This window comes from Vipera berus (genome assembly GCF_964194415.1).
Source record: "Vipera berus genome assembly, chromosome: 6".
NCBI classification, from domain to species: domain Eukaryota; kingdom Metazoa; phylum Chordata; class Lepidosauria; order Squamata; family Viperidae; genus Vipera; species Vipera berus.
This window is the reverse complement of record NC_138208.1, coordinates 37692641-37713155: the sequence shown is the minus strand read 5'-3', so window position 1 is coordinate 37713155 and position 20515 is coordinate 37692641. Positions and strand designations below refer to the sequence as shown.

The window sequence follows — 20515 nt, the reverse complement described above, 5'->3', positions numbered from 1 at the left end:
GTGATCTGAAATCCTAACCAGGATGTTGATAATTGAGGTAGCCTTAGAATGATTTTATCCTATTGTATAAATTAATTATTTATAGAGTGTCTTTGAGAATGTTGACTTCTGAAAAATGCCTGGACTAGTCCCTGCAGTTTTCTTGGCAAGATATCAGAAGTGGTTTGCCATTGACTGCTTCCGAGGATTGAGTGAGAGTGATTGGTCCAAAGTCCCCTGGCTGGCTTCATGACCAAGAAAGACAAGGTCTCCTGTTTTTAGCCTGATGCTGTAACTGCCACAACAATCTGGCTGTTCTATCATTAAGCAACCTCAACTGAAGAGTGTATACAATATTCAGAAGACTTCCCAGAATTTAGCATGCATAAGTTTCTGGCAGGCACATTATATGACATCATTTCCCTGGAATTTTTCCGAGTTAAAGTATTATTTAACTTGTCCCTTCCCTGCACTGTCATTACCAGTGAGAATTTTAAGTTTGCCAGGGCCACACAGGGTTCTTGGAAGCAGTTACATGATCTCAGTTGTGACCCCGCTGAAACAGGGGACTTGGCTAAGATAAACAAACAAACCCCTTCCCTATTTTAAGGCTTCCGCCGAGCTACTTCGAATACTGTCTGAATAAAACCTGGCGTAGGGTCGGCTTTCGGCCAGCTTACTGAGAAATCTCTGACAGAGACAGGGAGGTTCCTGGAAGTCGCAGTGTCAGGGTAACAGAATCATTTCGGGGTGTTTGGGGAAGAGGGGTGGAGCCACGAAGCCCAATGTTGGTACACACAGGAAAGCCTCTGCACGCTGCCGACGCGAATCCTCGCCCTTCCCTTCCATTGCTCGCTCGCTCTGACGTCGCTACATGCTTCTCTCAAAAGCGGAGGCATTAGCGCGCGTCCCCCAGAACCGAGCGTGCTGTTCCGCGAGTGGCTTCCCGTCGCTCTCGTTCACCTGAACGGTTTTCTCCTGAGCGCGGGGGCCTTTGTCTGATTTCACCAGAAGTAACCTAACTTATTGTTTTCTGTCGGCCTGACATATTACAACTGTTTTTTAAATATTATATTTAATTTAATTTATTACAAAAATAATTTCGGACTGTCAGTATTTAAGGATTTTTTGCTTCCGTTTAAAAAGAGAAAACGACTGAAGAAAGAAGCTCCGGAACTTTGCGAATTTTAAGCTTTGTACATAGAGGTAAAATATTCTGAGGTTTGGGGGAGAGGCTCGAAGAAGGTATCAGCAGCTGGCTGAGTGGGTTAACTGCGTTTGCTAGTGGACTGATTTTTTTTAATGTAAGAATGTGCGAGACTTAAGATGTGAGCGGGATAGGGAGGGAGCATGGGGGAGGGAGAATCCGTCAGCCGCCGCTAGCGCTTCTGTATCACAGAAGGGCGTCCAGGGTCTTTCCCCTCCCCTCCCCTCCCCCTCCATCGCTTTTCCAAACCCTCCCTACAAAAGACGTCGTTGGTGATGCAGTCTTGTGACTGATTTGCATTGTTGTCCACATTTTCCGAAGTAGGATTCCCGGGAAGAAGCGAGGAGGGGAAATAAATAGCTGGAAACGGTCCGGAAAGTCTAAGAGATGTTTCGGGCGGCAGTCAGTTAATGTTAGAAAGGGACTGTGACAATCGGTTGCTTAGATTGCATCATGTAAAGTTACGGGCAGAAAGAGGACAGATGGGTGGAGTTCGTTCGCTTCCAAATCTGATTACGCGATCATGTCGCGAATGTGAGTGTATCTGTATTGATAAGCTTCTCTGATCTTAACAAGTTAATCTACCTGCGGCGGGTGTATTGTGTTTCTCAGTCTCTGGATGGATGAAAGCGGAGGAGACAAGTGAAGGCTCTTTGCTTATCTGCTTGGCTGGGCAGAGAAGCCTTCTTTTGCCCTGGCGCCCTGGCTTCCCAGCGTAGGTCTTTTGTTCCCCCCCAACCACCCCCTTTTCAGACAACGTGTGCTCCCAGTGTTCTAGCTGGAGATATCTTTGTTCTCCTCCCAGTACTTTTCCTTCCCTCGCCCCTCTTCGCTTATCCCGCCCTTCTCTGCTGGTACTTTTCCACTCGCCTGGCTGAATCAGCCGCGATGAGCAGCAGCTTCGAGGCAGCGTCTCACGTGACCCGCTGAGGGAGACTACTGCAGTATTGACGTTTTCCCTTTACCTTCGCAGACGAGGCAGGACCCACGGCCGCCAAGGACAAAAGATCACGAGGACCCCAGGCGGCCCCTCCCAACCCAAATAAGTCTTTGGCCTGATTGACCCGTTTCCTAAGAAATCCTGGATCCCAGTATGAACAAAGCTGAAATGGGCAAGCTGAATAGCACCCGAGAGGAGGACAGCAGCAGCTATAGCTCTAACAGCAACGACTTCAGCTATCACTACCCCACCAAATCAGCTGCGATGAAGAGGTCAGGGAGATTTCTCTGCCTTACTTTGAACCACAGTACAACAGCCTCTTCAAATACCTGTCCCAGTTCCCCTGAACTGTGGATGGATGGATGGATGGATGGATGGATGGATGGATGGATGGATGGATTTCTGTTTTTGGAATTCCCCCACTAAAGGAAAATCTTTTAAAATGACCATATCACAAGCCAGGAAAAAGAAGAAAATGTTGCACGTTGTTGATGCATTTATTCAGATTTTAACTCAGTTAAAAATAAGTGGGCTTTTACAATAGTATTTAAAGTTCCTCTTTCCCTTCCTTTCACAGCCATTACATAGATATGGATCCAGAAAACCAAAATTTTTTACCTGAATCCAACCAAGGGAAGAAAAAATATGAAACTGAATATGTAAGTGGTGTTTTTTTAAAAAAATAAATTTTATTACAAAACCTCTTGCAAGTAAGAACAAATTGTGAACTTTCACCATCCTTATTATTTACAGCATCCAGGTACAACTTCCTTTGGAATATCAGTATTTAACCTGAGCAATGCTATTGTGGGCAGTGGCATTCTTGGACTTTCTTATGCCATGGCAAACACAGGAATTGCACTCTTTGTGTAAGTATTAGAATGCAATAAAATCACATTATGCTATTGTTTTAGGAAAATATTTGTTGGTGCTTTGCTTCAAGCCTAAAACATAATTCTAAAGTATCTGAACACAAGCCATTAACATTGCTAGAGGCAAGAAGCAGTGAACACTTACCTAGAAATACCTTGAACTCACAGAAAATTGAGTGGCAAATTTACGTGATTAGACTACAAGTTACTTTGAGCAGAAAAATTCAGCTCAAACTAGTAATTTAATTCCACTAATTTCAGTTGAAGAATACAGCTCATGTTTATGTTTACATTTCTCATATTGGAGTCAGTAGGATTTTAAACATTTAGGTTTGAATGGCTGATGTACATCCTCTTTCTTTTTTATGGGCAACAGAAATTAAAGAAAACATTCTGAAATTTTTGAATTTATATGCTATAAAAATGAAATTGCACTCACTTTTAGTGTTTTAGTTAAAATTGGTTAAGTTGCCTTTTCTTTTGTTTGAATGCTGTGTCTTTCCTCAAAAATGATTTTACGTTAATATAAATATCGCTGCATTTTTTTCTCAAATAGTGGGGGAAATGCTTCAATTTATCCAGTTTATTTTTTGGATTATAATGTTCTACAACTAAACTGGCTGTTGACTTTGGGCCAATCATTCTCTCAGCCCAACAACAGTGTTATTGTTGTGGGAAAATAGCAGGAGGGAGGAGAATTAGGTATGTTCATCGCCTTGAGTTATTTATAAAAATGGGAAATAAATTAACTAGATTTGCCATCCTGCATTTTGCCTATAACATCATAAAGCATTTGTCAGTTTTTCCTTGACAATTTCTCATAAAGAATATGCTGTAGAGTTTGCTATTTGGTCCAGCTTTAAATAAGAAAAAAGAATGTATCAGATTACAGAGAGAAACAAATCGAGTAGAATTTAGCTATGTAGTTATTGATATTAAAAGCAAGGAGATACATATAGATATATTTCCATTAGAAGGCTATTTAAGTCTAAAAAGTTAAATAACTGCATATTCAGAAAGGCAAATATAGTGGCATGCATATGTTGGTTATTAATAGAAACCAAAGAAATATGGAAATAACTTTTATTGTTTTAATGTTAACTGCAGGATTAAAAAATCAGATTATGCCTCTAGGGATTTCTGTGACAGCAAAACAACCTTCCAGCATCATTAGAAATTAATATAAAATCCAAGAGCAGTTGGAATTTCAATTCTGTCTTTCACTAATCCATATTGGCAATAAGGAACAGTCAAGCTCTTGAAGGCAGTGATCCTAGAAATATTTACTTGGGAACAGGGTCCACTGAATTTTAAATAACCTATCTGCTATACTGTTAAGTTCAAACAGCTTTGGTCCATCAAATTCATCTTTAAATATAAATACATTCAAAGTCTGGATGTAAGCTCATGTTCAAAATGGCCCAATTTTCTTTAACTGCAGCTGCATATTAATCCTTCTGAATTTCCCCTTCTCTTTTCTCAGGTTCCTCAAAATGATTTATTTATTGATGGACATTTGGGGATGTCTCAACATGCAGTATGCTGGTAATATTACTGTTGCCACCAAAACAAACTGAAGTGTGAAGCACATTTTAGTGTATGGCATTTATTTTTATTTTGCGAATTATTTTAAAATTGTTCTTGCTAGAACATGAAAAAATCCTAAGCAAAAAGTGCCATACAGTTTTGTTTAAAAAAACCCAAATACAATAATTGTACTTTACTGTGCCATTTCATGCTCCAAAAATGTTTTGTAGTGGTTACAATGTAATCATCATAATGCATGCTAGTGAAATTCTCTGAAGGGCAGGGTTTGACAAAAAAGTCAGAGGCAATACACACAGAGAGACAGAGACACAGAAGTTGTCAGTACATTTTGTATCAGTGTAAGTATTTTAGAATAAGCAATGAGTTCAGTGAGGCTTGCAGACAGATATAAAAAGGTAACCCACAGCTATGGGGTTTTTTCGTAAATTGTTTTCTATTGGAAATTAATTTCTCTAAAATATATTTTAAAGCAAGAACTAATTTTTTTAAAAAAGTGATGAGGCCAATCTTGCCTCGGGAAGAAGATTCCACAGTATGAGCTCCATGGCAGAAAAGACTCACTGCTGAGGGCCTGCAAAATGTAACTTCATAGTTAACTGAACCCATAACATGCCTTCTTTGCACATAGATGGGAACATAAAATTGGAAAGAGGTGGTTCCCCCAAGCAACTCAATGCCATGCCATGAAGGGCTTTAAAGGTCAACACCAGCACCTTGCATTGGACCCAGAAACACACTGGTAAACAATGCACCCACAAAGTGGAGGTGTGACGTGTTCTACCAGAAACAAACCTAACAACTTGCACCATTGCATTTGGCATCTGCTGAAGTTTCCAGATAGTCTTCAGGAGGAGCCTGATATAGTGTGGATTGCAGTAATCTAACAGAGATTACCAGGGCACAGATGACCATGAGTAGATCTCCTGATCTAAAAATGATTTGTGCTAAATTTATGTTTTTAAAAGTGGCAGTTGGGCGCTTTTTAATCCTTCTTAGACTGTTCCTTGCCCCCTGAGCACAATAAATGTTCCTAATATATTCACTGCATTTAAATTTATATTTAATTTCATTATTTACTTTGGGAATAATGTGACCCTATTAAATTTATTCATTTTTCAAACTCATTGTAGCCAATAAAGAATTTAAGTGTGTTCAGATAGTTCAAATTTAACTCACTAGGAGAAATATGTATATACATTTATATGTTCTTGATACTTTTTATTTATATATTCAATTTCAAAACAAAACATTGCATTTGTATTTCCTTTTTAGAATTCTCTTAGTCTTCGTGTCAATATTTTCTCTGTATTCCGTTCACCTTCTTTTGAAGACTTCCAATGAAGGAGGTAATGACAGTAACTATTTGTCAGTCATAGATTCGACACTCCCCTTTTCCCTTTCTAAATTGCATTCTTCAAAATCTCTGTTCCTAAAGGATCTTTATTATATGAACAATTGGGAATGAAAGCATTTGGCATGCCTGGAAAACTTGCAGCATCTGGATCAATTACAATGCAGAACATTGGAGGTAAGATCCTTCTCAGACACCCTAAAAGCAGAAACCCTTCTTATTCCAAAAACTATTTTTTCCACAAAACATGCTTTCATTAACAAATTCAATAATATCATTAGGAACTGTATTTTATGATTTTTATATCATATAGTAATTATCTACAATATTATTCACTTGCAGCTATGTCAAGCTACCTTTACATCGTGAAATATGAGTTACCATTGGTCATCAAGACATTTTTGAACATTGAAGAGCATTCAGGGTAAGTCCTAGAACTGCTTGATAGAATTGTCTTCATAAGAACATATAAAGGGACATTGATATTTGAGGATTTCTGTTGAAACAGGTTAAGTTTAGCATCTTAAACAAAGGTAAGTAAAGTAGTAAATTTGGTGGAGCAGTGGGCTAATGCCTCCTTAAGTAACACCAGCTGCCTGCAGTTAGTGCAGGTTTGAGGCCCACCAGGCTCAAGGTTGACTCAGCCTTCCATCCTTCTGAGGTAGGTAAAATGAGGACCCAGATTGTTGGGGGCAATAAGCTGACTTTGTAAAAATGCCACTGGGGGGGCGGCGAAAGCCCTAATAAGCAGGCATATACATAGAATGAAGGCTATTGCTAAGCACATTGATTTGTGCTTCTTAGATTGTAAGCCGCCCTGAGTCTTCAGAGAAGGGCGGGATATAAATGGGATTTTTTTAAAAAAATCCAGTTATGCTTTCCTGCCTCTGGAGAGGTCTGTTTGAAAGATCTGTCTTTTTTTCTCAGAAAAGAATTACAAATATCCATGAAGTTTGATAATACAATAATTCCAAGTAAACTGGTTAACAAATTTGTTTAAAAAATGATAAGAGAGAAAGCAGGATGCCAAATGAATGGTCCATCTAGCATTGGATTTCCAACCAACAGTGGTTCATGCTACATTGGGGCAAGTTTGTTTCTCTTCCCTTCATTGACATATCTGAGACGAAAATCTTTTGAATGCATTGTACCAGCCTAGGGACCTAACAGAAAATGAAATTCTGTAAAATGCAACATTAAAAATTAAAATATTTTAATAAATTTATTTCCATACTGATGAATGCTTCTTATTTGTACATTATAACTGTGTATATAGTCTAAAATATTACTGTTGGAATTATTTAAAATATTAAATATGTTTAAAATATTACATTTTATAATTAGATATAGATGCATAGGTTTTGGCACTAGGATTACTGGGTTTAGAAGATTAATAGTTACAGTAGGTGATTCTTCAAGTTGGTTGAGATTCACATAAGGAGCAAGCAAGAGTATAATAGTTCCTTTGCTACGTCTGTATGTACATATATGGAGGCATTATATTGGTGCATAATAAGTGAATGGAAGACAAGTTTAAAATAGATGTTTATTATGCTGCTTCGGGGCAGGAATATTTAGATCAACATCCCATCAGTAGCACATTTGTCTCATTATAAATTCTTTTGAAGAGAGTGGAATCTACCTGAAACACTGACTTCTGTGGAACTTAAATTAATGAACTATAATTACTATGACTCAGCAAAACAAAATTCCTTGCAAATTAAGTTATGAAAAGTACATTTCCATAGTCATGGTCTAGTGATTAAGGCACCAAGTGGGATACCAAGTCCTGTCTTAGCTATGAAAGCCAGCTTTATAACTCTGGGCCAAGTCACTCTCTCTCAGCCCAGCCCATCTCACAGGATTGTTGTTGTGGAGAAAATAAGAAGAGGAAGGTGTGTTTGATACATTTGTCATCTTGTTTACTATTTACTATTTAAAAATAGTAAAGGGATATAAATAAATAAATACAAATAGTCAGATATTGAAATCCATATGAAGAAGGGACTCCAGAATAAAATCATTGTCTATCCTGCATTATAATCTCAAGCAATCCTCAAAATATAAAATCTCCACTTGACGTTCAGTTCCTGATGTTCTGTCAATATGTACCTATAGATTAATTGGCAGCAGTAAGGAAGAAGTTAAACATTTCCTTCTGACAAGTCTTTTTGACTTCCTGGTCTAGGTTAGAGCCCTTGAGCTCCTTAGAAGTTTCCCATTCAAGTACTAAGTAATACATTTTCAAAACCAGTCTAGGTTGGCCAGGTACTTTCACTTGTGGAGACAAACTAGCCTTTAGTGATTTTTAAATTGTCAGTCAGATTTCAGCATGTACCTTCTTCTTTTCCTTCTAGAGAATGGTATTGGTATACCAATGGCGATTATTTGGTTGTATTAGTATCCTTGGTACTCATTCTTCCTTTGTCATTGTTGAAAAATTTAGGTAAGTGGTTGTTAATGTTGATATTAATGTGGAATAAAGAAGAAAAACAATGGTTAACTCAGTGTTTTTCAACCTTTTTTGGGCAAAGGCACACTTGTTTCATGAAAAAAATCACGAGGCACTCCACCATTAGAAAATGTTAAAAAATTTAACTCTGTGCCTATATTGACTATATATAAAGTAATTCTCTTGAATAGGAATCAAATAAACACAAAGAAAGTATTTTATAATTACTTTTCAATTTTTCCCACGGCACACCAGGCAACATCTCGCGGCACACTAGTGTGCCGCGGAACAGTGGTTGAAAAACACTGGGTTAACTTACTTGCAGTCAGTAAGAGAAATCCCTAATAGTTGAGCCAGTTTTTCTTTTTCTGTATTCCATATATGCAGATGTAAATAGCACGATCAAATTCATGAAACCCTCTGGTTGAGCTATGTTAATTTAAAACAATGAATGAATTAAACATGATGACTGCTCTGAAAGGAAAGTGTAGCACTATTTGCATCACATTAAGTATTCCAATTTTATATTGGCTTAACTTGGAATATATTGTGTGAACTTAAATGGGCTACAGTATATTCATAGTGGATATATGCCAATAGTTAACTTGCTAAATTAGACTATTTGCCATTTGGAATAATTTGAACTAATTATATATTGGAAAAGAAAATCTGAATACTTGATTAAAAGTGCACTGGGTAATTTGTAAGTTGATAGTAAATTAAAATATTTTTGACAACAATTCCTACTAATGTCTGTTGAACAAAGATGGCATAACAGTTCAAAATGCTGAACATGTTATTTTTCACATGTACTGCATGCTTTAAATTAAAACATTCCTTTATCATTGCAGGTTATCTAGGCTACACCAGTGGATTTTCCTTATTGTGCATGGTCTTCTTCCTTATTGTGGTAGGTATTGTTTATTTATCTATATTTTAAAACATTTAAATAGTAGTTCAAATGCTTTCACAGAAACTTGTAATCATATCTTATAAGTATAATGGTAATAAATTTATTGTGTGAAATCAGCTGTGATTGTCCTTTGTTAGGTCATTTGCAAGAAATTTCAAATTCCTTGTGGAGCGGAACATGATCTAATTAATGCAACTCTGAACATTACCATGGAGCAACTGGTGATTGCAAATGAAACAAATGTTAATGCAACCTATGATTCCTGTGTACCGAAATATTTTATCTTCAACTCAAAGGTAATAATTAAACTAAGTAAGTATGATTGTGATTTCTGCAAAGTGTAACTAGTCCTGAAACTTCCTGTTTAAATCATAAAAGCTGTTATAGCAATACTGAGATCAGTATCTTAATTAGAAATAGTCATACACCCATTTTTATGTTTTCCAGACTGTCTATGCTGTACCAATCCTGACATTTTCTTTTGTCTGTCATCCTGCTATTCTCCCTATTTATGAAGAACTGAAAGGGTATGTCATGCGCATTCACATGCTTTGTGTTTTCAAAAGTGTATATAAATATGGAATGATGTATTTCATAAATATTCATAGCAATTTATTTGTTTCTTTATAATAGCCGAACCCGCAGAAGAATGATGAAAGTATCCAATGTTTCATTTTTTGCTATGTTCCTCATGTACCTTTTGGCTGCTCTGTTTGGATACTTGACATTTTATGGTAAAAAAGCAACTCTTCTATTTAAGTTTTGCATGTTAATTTTTGATATATCGTTGAGGTGTGAACAAGTCAACCAGCATAAAGCAAGCTCACACTGTTTTGCCTTTATGTAAACGTGCTCCATTGTAGCATTTGTATGTTCTAATTAAGCAGGCAATCTCAACTTAAAGCAATAGCTTAAACAAGCTTCCTTCCTTCTGTAGAAAAATAAGTTCCACAAATAAGAATTGGTCATTCATTTTTGAGTTAACTGGGTCTTCTGAGCTCCATAACTAATAAAAAGCAAGACCTAGTAGACCAGGGGTGTCAAACTGCCGGCCTGCAGGCCAGATGTGTCATCCGGAAGCCGCACCCACCCCATTGCCGGCAATGGCGAAAAGGCTCCGTTACATTGCACGACATCATGTGATGTCATGAGTTTGACATGTCTGTAGTAGACTGATAAAAAATATTTCCTGTAGAGTTTTCATGAGAAAGGCTCTTCAATTTTTAAAAACAGCAAACCCAACAGTCATTTTGAGACCATGTTATGGTTACATACAAATTAAAAATGGCTGTCAGGGAGGTTAGGATCAATCAATTTTGTGTGTTTTTTTGTTAATGTTATACTAAATTGCACTTATGTTCTGCCTGATTGACTTCTGTGGAAGGAAGACAAACAGAGTACATTACCCACTGGGTGCAGGGTTGGAGACTGACTTCCTAGTTCTATGTCATCTGACATTCCCTTCTACTCAAAGCTGTTATAAGGAGGAAGAGTTAGGAAGTTTGAATCATATCATAGATTGTCAGTAATTTTCATTTCATTCAGGTAACAGCTGTATAATTTAATCGCTCCTTGTTTATTGAAGGGTATATCACTGCTTGTAGCTTTAGTTTTACAAGCTTTGTAGCTTTAGCAATACACAATGTGATGTGCAATAACAATAGAAATACCATAATGGTATTAGATGGGACACTGACAAGTGGTCAAATATTATATTGAAATAAACGTTTCTGGAATTCAGCCACTTCAGAACATTCTTTAACTTTAAAAGCTGACTGTGGCTACCACATTGCAATGCATTCTATATTACAATGCTGTATAGTCACACAATTCTATTTGCAAATCAATTATAAACTTTTTTAAAACATGCACAGGAATCTTGTTTATTATGTGAATAATAAAGTTAACAAATATTCTGCATGTCCCTTTCCAGGAAAGGTGGAAGCTGAATTGCTTCATACTTATTCAGCAGTGCTTCGGAATGATAATCTCCTTCTGATTGTGCGCTTAGCAGTCCTGATGGCAGTCATTCTTACTGTTCCAGTTGTGATTTTTCCAGTGAGTAACTTTATTTAATGAAGAGAGTATAGTGCTAATTTATGTTGAAATTTGGAAATCAAGTATTTATGGAGCTTACATTTATTTCTAATTATCATTTCATTTTTTAAATCTTCTGTCATGTCTCTGTGTTCAGTCTGCTTTTCTTTTTTCATCATTGTATAATTAGAATAGTTAGAAGGCAATATAAATTCTATATTCTAAAAGAATATTTAAAATTTATTTAAATATTTAAAACATTTTTGGGAGGGGATGAATTTTAATGTGACTTTAATAACATTAAGTAATTCAATTAATGTTTATTTTACAGATCCGCAGTTCTGTCACACAATTGCTGTCTGCAGGCAAAGAATTTAGTTGGGTTCGTCATTGTATTATTACAGGAGCTATTTTGGTATGCACCAATGTTCTCGTCATTTTTGTTCCCACAATTCGAGACATATTTGGATTCATTGGTGAGGATTGTTTGTTACTTGTTTAAAATACCTATTGTTCTAAAAATGTCTATATAGTGTAATAAAAAATAGGTGGTCTAATTAAACTTTATGGTTCATTCAGGTGCCTCCGCTGCTGCCATGCTAATCTTTATACTTCCATCAGCTTTCTACATTAAACTTGTGAAAAAAGAATCCATGCAATCCGTGCAAAAAATTGGGGTAGGTACTTATCATTGTGTTTACCTAATAAAAGGGAATGATTTTAGATATCCATAGAATTATTAGCTTCATTCTTGGACAGTGTTTGACTATAAAGCTTACTTAATTACCATGAATGTCTGCATTAACTGTGCTGAGACCTTTTTATTAACTCACCCATCTCTTTTTTTCTTTAAATGTTCATTCCTGTCGGCCGCTAAAAATCATTTTGGAAATTAAGAGCATAACATAAACACCATATTTAAAAGTCTAGCTTATTTGTCTGAATTTTCTTAGCCTTCCCCAAAAAATAAAGGCAGAATGTGTTCAATGTTTTTCATCTTGGCTTTGAATGATGCAAGTCTGAAAACTGCCAAAAAAAATTAATTTATATGTCTAATAGACTGTTTCTTTCATGCCCGTGTTTCTGACAAAATAAATTCAGTATTTTCATATGTTACTTATTTAGGCTCTCCTGTTCCTGCTAAGTGGCACAGTTGTGATGATTGGAAGTATGACCTTGATCGTTGTGGATTGGATCAACAATTAACCTACCTGCTTTATTCATTTGTCTTCATTCTGCCATCTTCTGGGAGGAAAAAAACCTTCTGCCTATGTTTGCAGCTCTGCTTCCTTTGATGCTAGTACTTCTAACAGTAGAACAGATGGATTTTAAAGAAAGAAAAACAAAAGAAACTATTCTGCACAAGAATAGATACTAACATCAAGTCAGCTGAATCTTTGGCTGAGTGAAGTGACTTTTTTTTTATTCCATTCCAGGGAATGGACGACTCTCTCTGTAAAAATTTATCAAGCCATGTTGGGCTTTGGACATTGTTACTTGGATTCTTTCTTTACTTGAATGTGCCTAATGGAAACAGTTGGTGTGAGAAGTAAATTAGTTTACAGCAAGTTGCTAAGCTAGCCATTAAACGGAAGGGAAAAAACAGTTATTATTTTTATACCAAATAACTATGGACTCAAAAGCACTATTTTGACTTTTAAGAAAACATTTTATAAGTTATCAAATAAGGGTAAGAAAAAAATCAGTATACTGTTTAATCAGTATCGTCAGTTCAAAATGTTTGCCTGTCTACAGAGACATGTTCTTAAAATTATATTTTTCACCTCAATAAGCTTATTTTTTAAATCTGTTATAACTAATGTTTAATTGACTAATCTTGAAAGAATAGAATTAAAATTAAATTCCATTTGTAATTTTAGTTATTCTAACACTAAAACCAAACAGATTTGTTAAGAAGTCCCAATTATAGTATATTTAATCAATTAGTTTAAAGTACTGTACTGTGTTTCAAGGAGCCATTTCCTCAAATGTATTTTTTGGGGGAAAAACCTCAGAGTGTCTGATATATTAATTTATGGCATCCTGTTCTAATTGGAGCTATATCCAAGCAACTCTTGAAATTAATGAAAATTGTATAGGAGCATTATTTGGCAAATTGCTGGTCCATTCACAAAATATGTTTTTCTTTTCATTTTTCTTTCTGAGGTACTCAGTAGTGCAATTACAGAAGATAAAAACATTTTTATTCTTTTTTTAAATTTGGTTTTACCAAAGCACAATAAATTGTTAGATAATGTGATGCTCCTAGCAAAAAAATCTGGCTTTTTAGTATTTAAAACAAAAATATTGCGGTCGTGTTATAGTTTACTGGAGGTAAGGTGTACAGATAGTGTGGTACTTTTCAGATGTATGTTTTCATTCATTATTAATATTTTATATCATGTTACATAATTGCACCAGAATTTGGTGCATGTGACAAATGGGTTTCAGTATTATTGGAACAGTGGGGTAACAACCATAGGTCATGTACAGTAGATATCCAGAACATGATCCTGCCCTGACTGGACAACAGATATTACACAGATTATAAGCATTCAAAGAACATATGAGCTGGGCACACATACCTCACTTCTGTCTGTCTCCTATTCATCACTCTGCCCGGAAACTCAAGAAGAGCTGAATGTTGATACAGGTAATTCATACATACTTCCCATTTCTATTATTAACTTAAAGAGATATTTAATGAATTTGCCATGTGGGATAGAGGATAAAATCTTCTCTATTATGCTTTGTAGTAATAAATCTGTGTTGCAAGTGCTGCATTTGTCAGAGAAAGGAGCATGTTCTATTTGGTTACTACACATATTAATTATACTATTTCAACCCCAGGATGTAAAGGAATTTAGGACACTTTTTTAATTTCACAAAAATTTCTGAGCAGATTTTCTGCCAGAATCTAAAAAGACAGAATTTAACTAGGTAACATTCAGATAGTACTAGCTCAATAGTAACTATTGAATTAGAGCAATCAAAAAAGGCATGTAATTAACCAGAACATTTTTAAGTGTAGGTTCATTTTAATATATATATATATATATAGCAAATTCCCATTGCTTTCTGATTCTTAGCCTAATAATGTTTCATTAGGGTGCTTGTAATTTTTCCCCTTACTGCCCTAGAAAGGCTAGAATTCAAGCCATGGTTCTAGGCAGTACAATATAATCTGTATTTGAATAATACTTGAGAAAATCTCTTTTATCCCTAAAATGTTAGTAACCAACACTAGTACTGTTAAAAACATAAAACTTATTTTTTGATCTAGATCACAGGTCAAACTCACCACGCCATGTGATGTGTCACAACAGATTGCAACTTTTCGCATTGCCGGAGCTGGGGTGGGTGCACCTCCACATGATGCAACTGGCCCAGGTGCTGGCAGTTTGACACACCTGATCTAGATTGTCTAAAGAAAACATCTTAGAATTTCAAATTATGGATTGCACGGTTTTATTTCATTTGCAAGATCAAATTTCTCTAACTACTCCTGAGTACCACTAAGATATCTTGTTTGCTAATATACAAATATGTGGTACACAAACTTCTCAGGAGCTATTTAGCCACTATTTGTCACCTCATTGTAAAATTACTGTCTTCCATGTTATTTTACTCACATTATGTAACATGTTATTTATGGAACAGTAACTTGTTGAAGTTAAAACCTATTTTTCAATATTTATAGGTAACCTCTGTATATAAATTATTATACTCTGTGTGTGTGTGTGTTTACACACACACACACATATATATACACACACTGTAAGTATATTGTATATAAGGTAAGGTTAGGATTTTGATTATGTATATACGTTTATGTTAATAATTAGCACATTAAATCCATAATTCTTTCATGTTGTATATCCAAGAAATTGTTACAGGCAAATCTCTGGAGAAATTGTATTTGCATTTGTATTTGTTTTTGCATTTGTTATACAAGGGCAAATATTTTTTAGAAAATCTAAAAATGTACCCAAAATGTATTAGTTCAATTCTATATTTTCCTTTCAGCTGTACAACCCATTCTATACTGCAAACTAATATGAAATTCCTTTAGCTTCCAGAGCAGTTTGTGATGTGAGAAAAATGGGAGCTACTATTTGACAGCAAAAAAATAACATCTTTTTGATTCAGAAAATTCCCTAATTATCTGGAATCTGGGCCATAATTGTAAAGTGAGAAAAGTAATTTTACAATGTACAATTTGCATTGATGTTTTCAGTGATTTTTCATACACAGGTATGATTTGTATATATCATGTATATATAGATAAAGAGATACATGCTGTATTGTTAGATCAACAATTTAATTACAATTATTGAAAAGAGTGCTACACTGTTTCAATGAAACACTGTAAGTTTTAGCTAAATAAAGATCAGAACTTAAGAATGTGCAAGAATGAAATTTATTGTCTAGTATATGATATAAATATTTGCTCATGTTGTGCTTTACAGGTAAATCAATTTTAGGCAGTTGACAAAAGTTGCAGTTGCCTTTGAATCTAAACTATAAGATGTGTTGACAGTTCATATTAAGCCATAATTTGTATTAATAAAGTTTACTGAACATGCAATGATTTCTAATTCCACATATTATAAGCCAAAACCAAATAAGTACAAATTATGCATGATCATAATATGCAGCATTTACAGAAGTGCATTGCACAGTTCTTGGTATATAAATATATATAACTTTAATATTGGACACATTTCATCACTTGGAATTTAAAACAAACATCTAGTGATAAATGTTAATATGGGCAGTGCTTTTTTTTGTAAAAGAAAAAGGAGCCGGAACTCACACATGTCATACAACCCGCTTTGCCTACCCTACAAGGTTCCATCCAAAAAAGGTGCCGGAACTCGGTTCTGAGCTTTCTATGAGAAAAAAAGCCCTGAATATGGGCATGTTAATAAAAGTCATGTGGAAACATTTTCAACAAGGCAGTCAATGATTTAATTTTATTGTTGAATGTATAACCTGCCTCTGTGTTTACTTCATCATTCAAGACAATTAAAAATGCAAACTATAAACTGAACAAAATTAATAAAATTAAAACTAATAATTGCAATCACTAATAAAAGGTTCACAAAAGAAGATTTTTACCATCTTCCTAAATATTGGGAATGGAAACCAAATTCTTTGAATGGTGCAGTCTATTCCCTGGAAGCCACATGAGAGAAATACTTTCCCTGTATGTTGAAGTGCTGGTAGTTGGGGCATATTTAGAGTGGTCTCAGTGATCTAATTAACTAGGCAGGTTCATAGCAGCAGGAGCAATTCACAAATAATTAGGCTTTAAACCAGAGGTAGGCAACCTTGGCTCTTTTATGACTCGTGGACTTCAAGTCCCAGAATTCCTGAGCCAGCAGCTGTGCTGGTTCAGGAATTCTAGGAGTTGAAGTCCACGAGTCATAAAAGAGCCAAGGTTGCCTACCCCTGCTTTAAACCATTTAAATTGTGCCTACTAAGCAATTAATAGGCAAGACAAATTTTTAAGGAATTTTCCATAAGATTCCTGTAGATTGCATTGATCAGTAATATAATCATCTCATCGCAAAATATATTTCAAATATTTTTCAAGAATAAACCCATCTAATACACATTGCAATGCTTAAGATGAGCTATAAAAAAGGCACAATTTTCCCTAGAACTAATTTATTCAGGAAGGATCAGAATTGGTCAACTACTCATAATTATGCAAATTTGTTTCTTTCATCTATCACCAAATAAATCCCAATGTCTGCTGCAGACAAGGGACCCCCCACAAAGTGCACACTGCTCTCTCTCTGGGAATGCAATTATACCCATAACAAGTTTCAGCTCAATACCTCAATTCATTTTTTCTTTCTGTGTTGTCTGGATTTTAATTTCAGCTTGATCCAATCCACTACCAAGATTAGCAATGCTCATGTTTGCCAGTATTACCTCCTGTGACCTACCAACACTGGTATGCAAAACAAGTCAAAGTTTGGGTGACTTTGTCTGCAAAGAATTATGACAATTGCTGGCAGCATACCCCTGGCTATTATGATTATCAACCCCCAATATTTTTTATGAAAAGCATTATCAGCCTATTCTGTGTAGACACCAATGAGTGTGACTAGTGCTTTTTTAAAATATGTTTTATTAATTTTTTAACATAATTACCTTAATATTCGGTAAGCAGTGTGTTGTCTGTGTTTACATTTAAGAAACATTCACTAAAAGTTGATTTCTATAATCTATAATCCACATAACTTTACTTGATTTCCTCTTTTTCCCATAATGTTCTCTTTTACCAACCTTAAGTTAATACAATTCTTGTTTTTAATGAATGATGATTGAGAATAAAAGTTTTCTAATATTTCTACAGATCATAATCACATCAATATTGTTAAATAGCAGGTTCTTTGGTGCAGGAATGAAGACGCAGAACAGAGTACAGGATAACTCATAGTTTATTTCATGCTGGAACTGTACTGGGGAAATGTCTGTAACAAGCCGCACTATATAGTCTAGCCCCTAGGCGGCAGCCAATAGGTTTGAATCAACCATTGCTGCCTGGAGATAGCCAATCACAGCACAGGAGACTTAAAGTCTGGGTTGCTGGAGAGCCGTTAGCTGCTCCAGCAACCCACGTGGTGTTTAACAAGAGCCCAGTACATAACACCCCTTCCCTCTTAGATCAGACTATGACAACACCAATTAGTCTCAACAATTGTCAAAACTCATTCAAACACACTAAAGTAAAGTGATAATAATAAAAATAAAAAATAATAAAAAACAATGTAGGTTACAATGAGATTAAACAACGTCTCAATGATCAGGCTTCTCTTTGCAGTAATAGACAGTTACAACACAGCACTAGTTCTGTAGTCTAGTGGCAACAGGTTTTACAACAATATATAGCTCTTTATTTTACAATGTAATCTGCAAGATATGAAGGAGGCTTGTGTGCCCTAAAGGAATGTCTCGGAGTTCCCGTCATTTTGTGGTCTACCAGCTTACCCAGTGGGCTGGGTAGACTTGTGTCCCTTTGTGCTCCTGAGTCAAGGGGATTCGATGCACTCTGGCTGGTTGGCCCACCCCAGAGTCAGACTGTTTGGCAGAGTAGGCACAGCGGTTGCTGAGATTTGGTTGGCTTGCTCCTTCAGGGGGTCCATGTTGCACTCCAGAGCTCCCCAGTTCTCCCTCTGGTTCCACTTCAGTGAAGAAGGAAAGGTCCTGGTAGTCCATTTCCATGGAGCTTTCTTATCTAACAGCCTGTGGAGGGGCTCTGCTATTGCAGCCTTATGAGGTAGAAATGTGTGATAGAAGTTTAGGAGACCCAAGAATGCTTGTAGCTGGATTTGGGCGTAGGACCCATTTTAATGGCCTTCACTTTAGAATCAGCAGGGTGAATGCCATTAGCATCAATTCGGAAACCCAGGAATTCTGTTGAAGAAACCCCAATACTACACTTGTTCTTTTTTAATTTGAGGCCTGCTTCGCAAAGCCTCTGCAAAACAGCCTTGAGCCTACTGGCCAACACTTCTGGGGATTCCCCTGCAATATGAACATCATCAAAATAAGGAGAGATGCCCTGAATACCCTTGAGTTTACGCTCCATGATTCCCTGGAAAATAGCCGGTGCAACACTGACTCCAAACTGTAAGCGTTTAACTTTGAAAGCCCGTGAGTCACGATCGTTTGAGCCGCGGCTGTGGCCTCATCAACCAGCAATTGCTGATAGGCCTGTGCTAAATCAAGTTTAGCAAAAAATAGTACCTCCTTGCAAGGAGTCTAAAATATGGTTGACCACTGGGACCGGGTACGTGTGTTGCTTGAGAGCTTTATTTAGGGTGCATTTATAGTCAGCACAAATGCGAACTTCCCTGTTGGCTTTAAGTGGGGTGTCTATAGGAGTTTCCCACTCCCCACCATCAACAGGCTGTAACACGCCCTGTTCTACCAGCTTATCAATTTCCAAATCAATTTTATGTTTTAAGGCAAAGGGGACCCTACGAGGCTTAACCCTGATTGGAACTACGTTGGGATCAAGCTTAAATGAGATAGGTGGGCCTGTGTATGTTCCAAGGGTTGAATCAAAAACATCTGCATATTCCTTGCACACTGATGCGAGGTCTGCAGTTTGTGTCCGGTTTATGCCAGTAATCTGAATACCTAAGGCATCAAACCAATTGAGTCCAATGAGACTCATTCTCTGGCCCCCTACTACTATTACATCCAGGTGCCCCAAAAACCCTTTAAAGGTAACCAACAAGGTGGCTTCTCCCTTAATTTTAACATGCACGTTTTGAAAATTCATTAGGATTATATCTGAGGGTCTTAGTTTGGCCCAATTGTTACTACGCCTGCAAACAAAGTTAAAAGTGTCTTGAGAAATGATTGAGACTGCAGAGCCAGAGTCCAATTCCATCTTACATGGAACTCCTTGTAGCTCTACCATGAACTTAAGTTTGGGTTTGATGGGGTGTCGAGCCCCGGTGCGGCATACGCTTCTATGGCTTTTGAAGAATCCCACACTAACTCGACCCTGGGCCCCAGTACCTCTCCTAGTCATTTCTTCCGACTGGTGTTTGGGTGGCCGGTCTCTCTGTTGGGCTCTGCAAACCACCACGATGTGGCCTGTCCTTCCACAAGCTCTACAAGTGGCTGAACGAAATCTGCAATTGGCGCAAAGATGGTTGGCATGGAAATGGTTGCAGCCACACCCCTTACATCTCGGTAAGAGAGCTGCCGTGTAATTGTCCTCCCGTGGCTGGCCATTGTGGTGTGGCACACTGGGTTGCTTTTGCAGTCGGTTGATTTCAGGTTCTTCTTCCTCAGAGAGTTCTTCGGTGCGCTTGGCGTCCTCACAGTGGACTGTTTCTTCTAACTTTGTCGATTTGGTGGGCTGTACAGTTTGAATGGAGACCCCGGCAGCTTTGTCGGCCATCACCTCATCCTGTGCTTCAGAAAATGTTAAATTTGGCCTAGCAAATAGTCTCTGCTGAAGTGTCCTGTCCCGTAGGCCACAGATGAACCGGTCTCGTAGACGCTCTTCTAAATTTGAAAACTTGCATAGGCGTGCGGCCTGCCTTAGACCCACAATGAACTCCAATGCTGTCTCCCCGGGAAGCTGCACTCTCTGGTAGAACTTGAATCGCCAAGCCATCTCAGACATCTTGGGCTGGAAGTGCCCGGTTAGCCTCCTTTTGAGATCTGCGTAAGAGACCA

At 36.9% G+C, this 20515-nt stretch overlaps 1 protein-coding gene across 3 annotated transcripts; it reads left to right on the top strand.

Moving 5' to 3' along the window:
• Nucleotides 1-884: 884 nt before the first annotated feature.
• On the top strand, nt 885-15887 carry SLC38A2 (solute carrier family 38 member 2). Of its 3 annotated transcripts, none has more exons than XM_081330420.1 (16): nt 885-1185; nt 2160-2398; nt 2704-2785; nt 2880-2995; nt 5819-5892; nt 5982-6074; nt 6240-6321; nt 8255-8343; nt 9201-9259; nt 9400-9558; nt 9710-9789; nt 9896-9996; nt 11196-11320; nt 11631-11775; nt 11879-11976; nt 12425-15887. In XM_081330420.1, exons 2-16 carry the CDS (start codon nt 2280-2282, stop codon nt 12503-12505), a joined length of 1503 nt encoding a protein of 500 aa, XP_081186546.1. In that variant the 5' UTR covers nt 885-1185; nt 2160-2279; the 3' UTR covers nt 12506-15887. The 3 variants fall into 3 exon arrangements, with proteins under 3 accessions (XP_081186546.1, XP_081186547.1, XP_081186548.1); XM_081330421.1 differs by lacking the exon at nt 885-1185 and adding an exon at nt 1515-1720; XM_081330422.1 differs by lacking the exon at nt 885-1185 and adding an exon at nt 1780-1901.
• The last annotated feature ends 4628 nt before the right edge of the window (nt 15888-20515 follow it).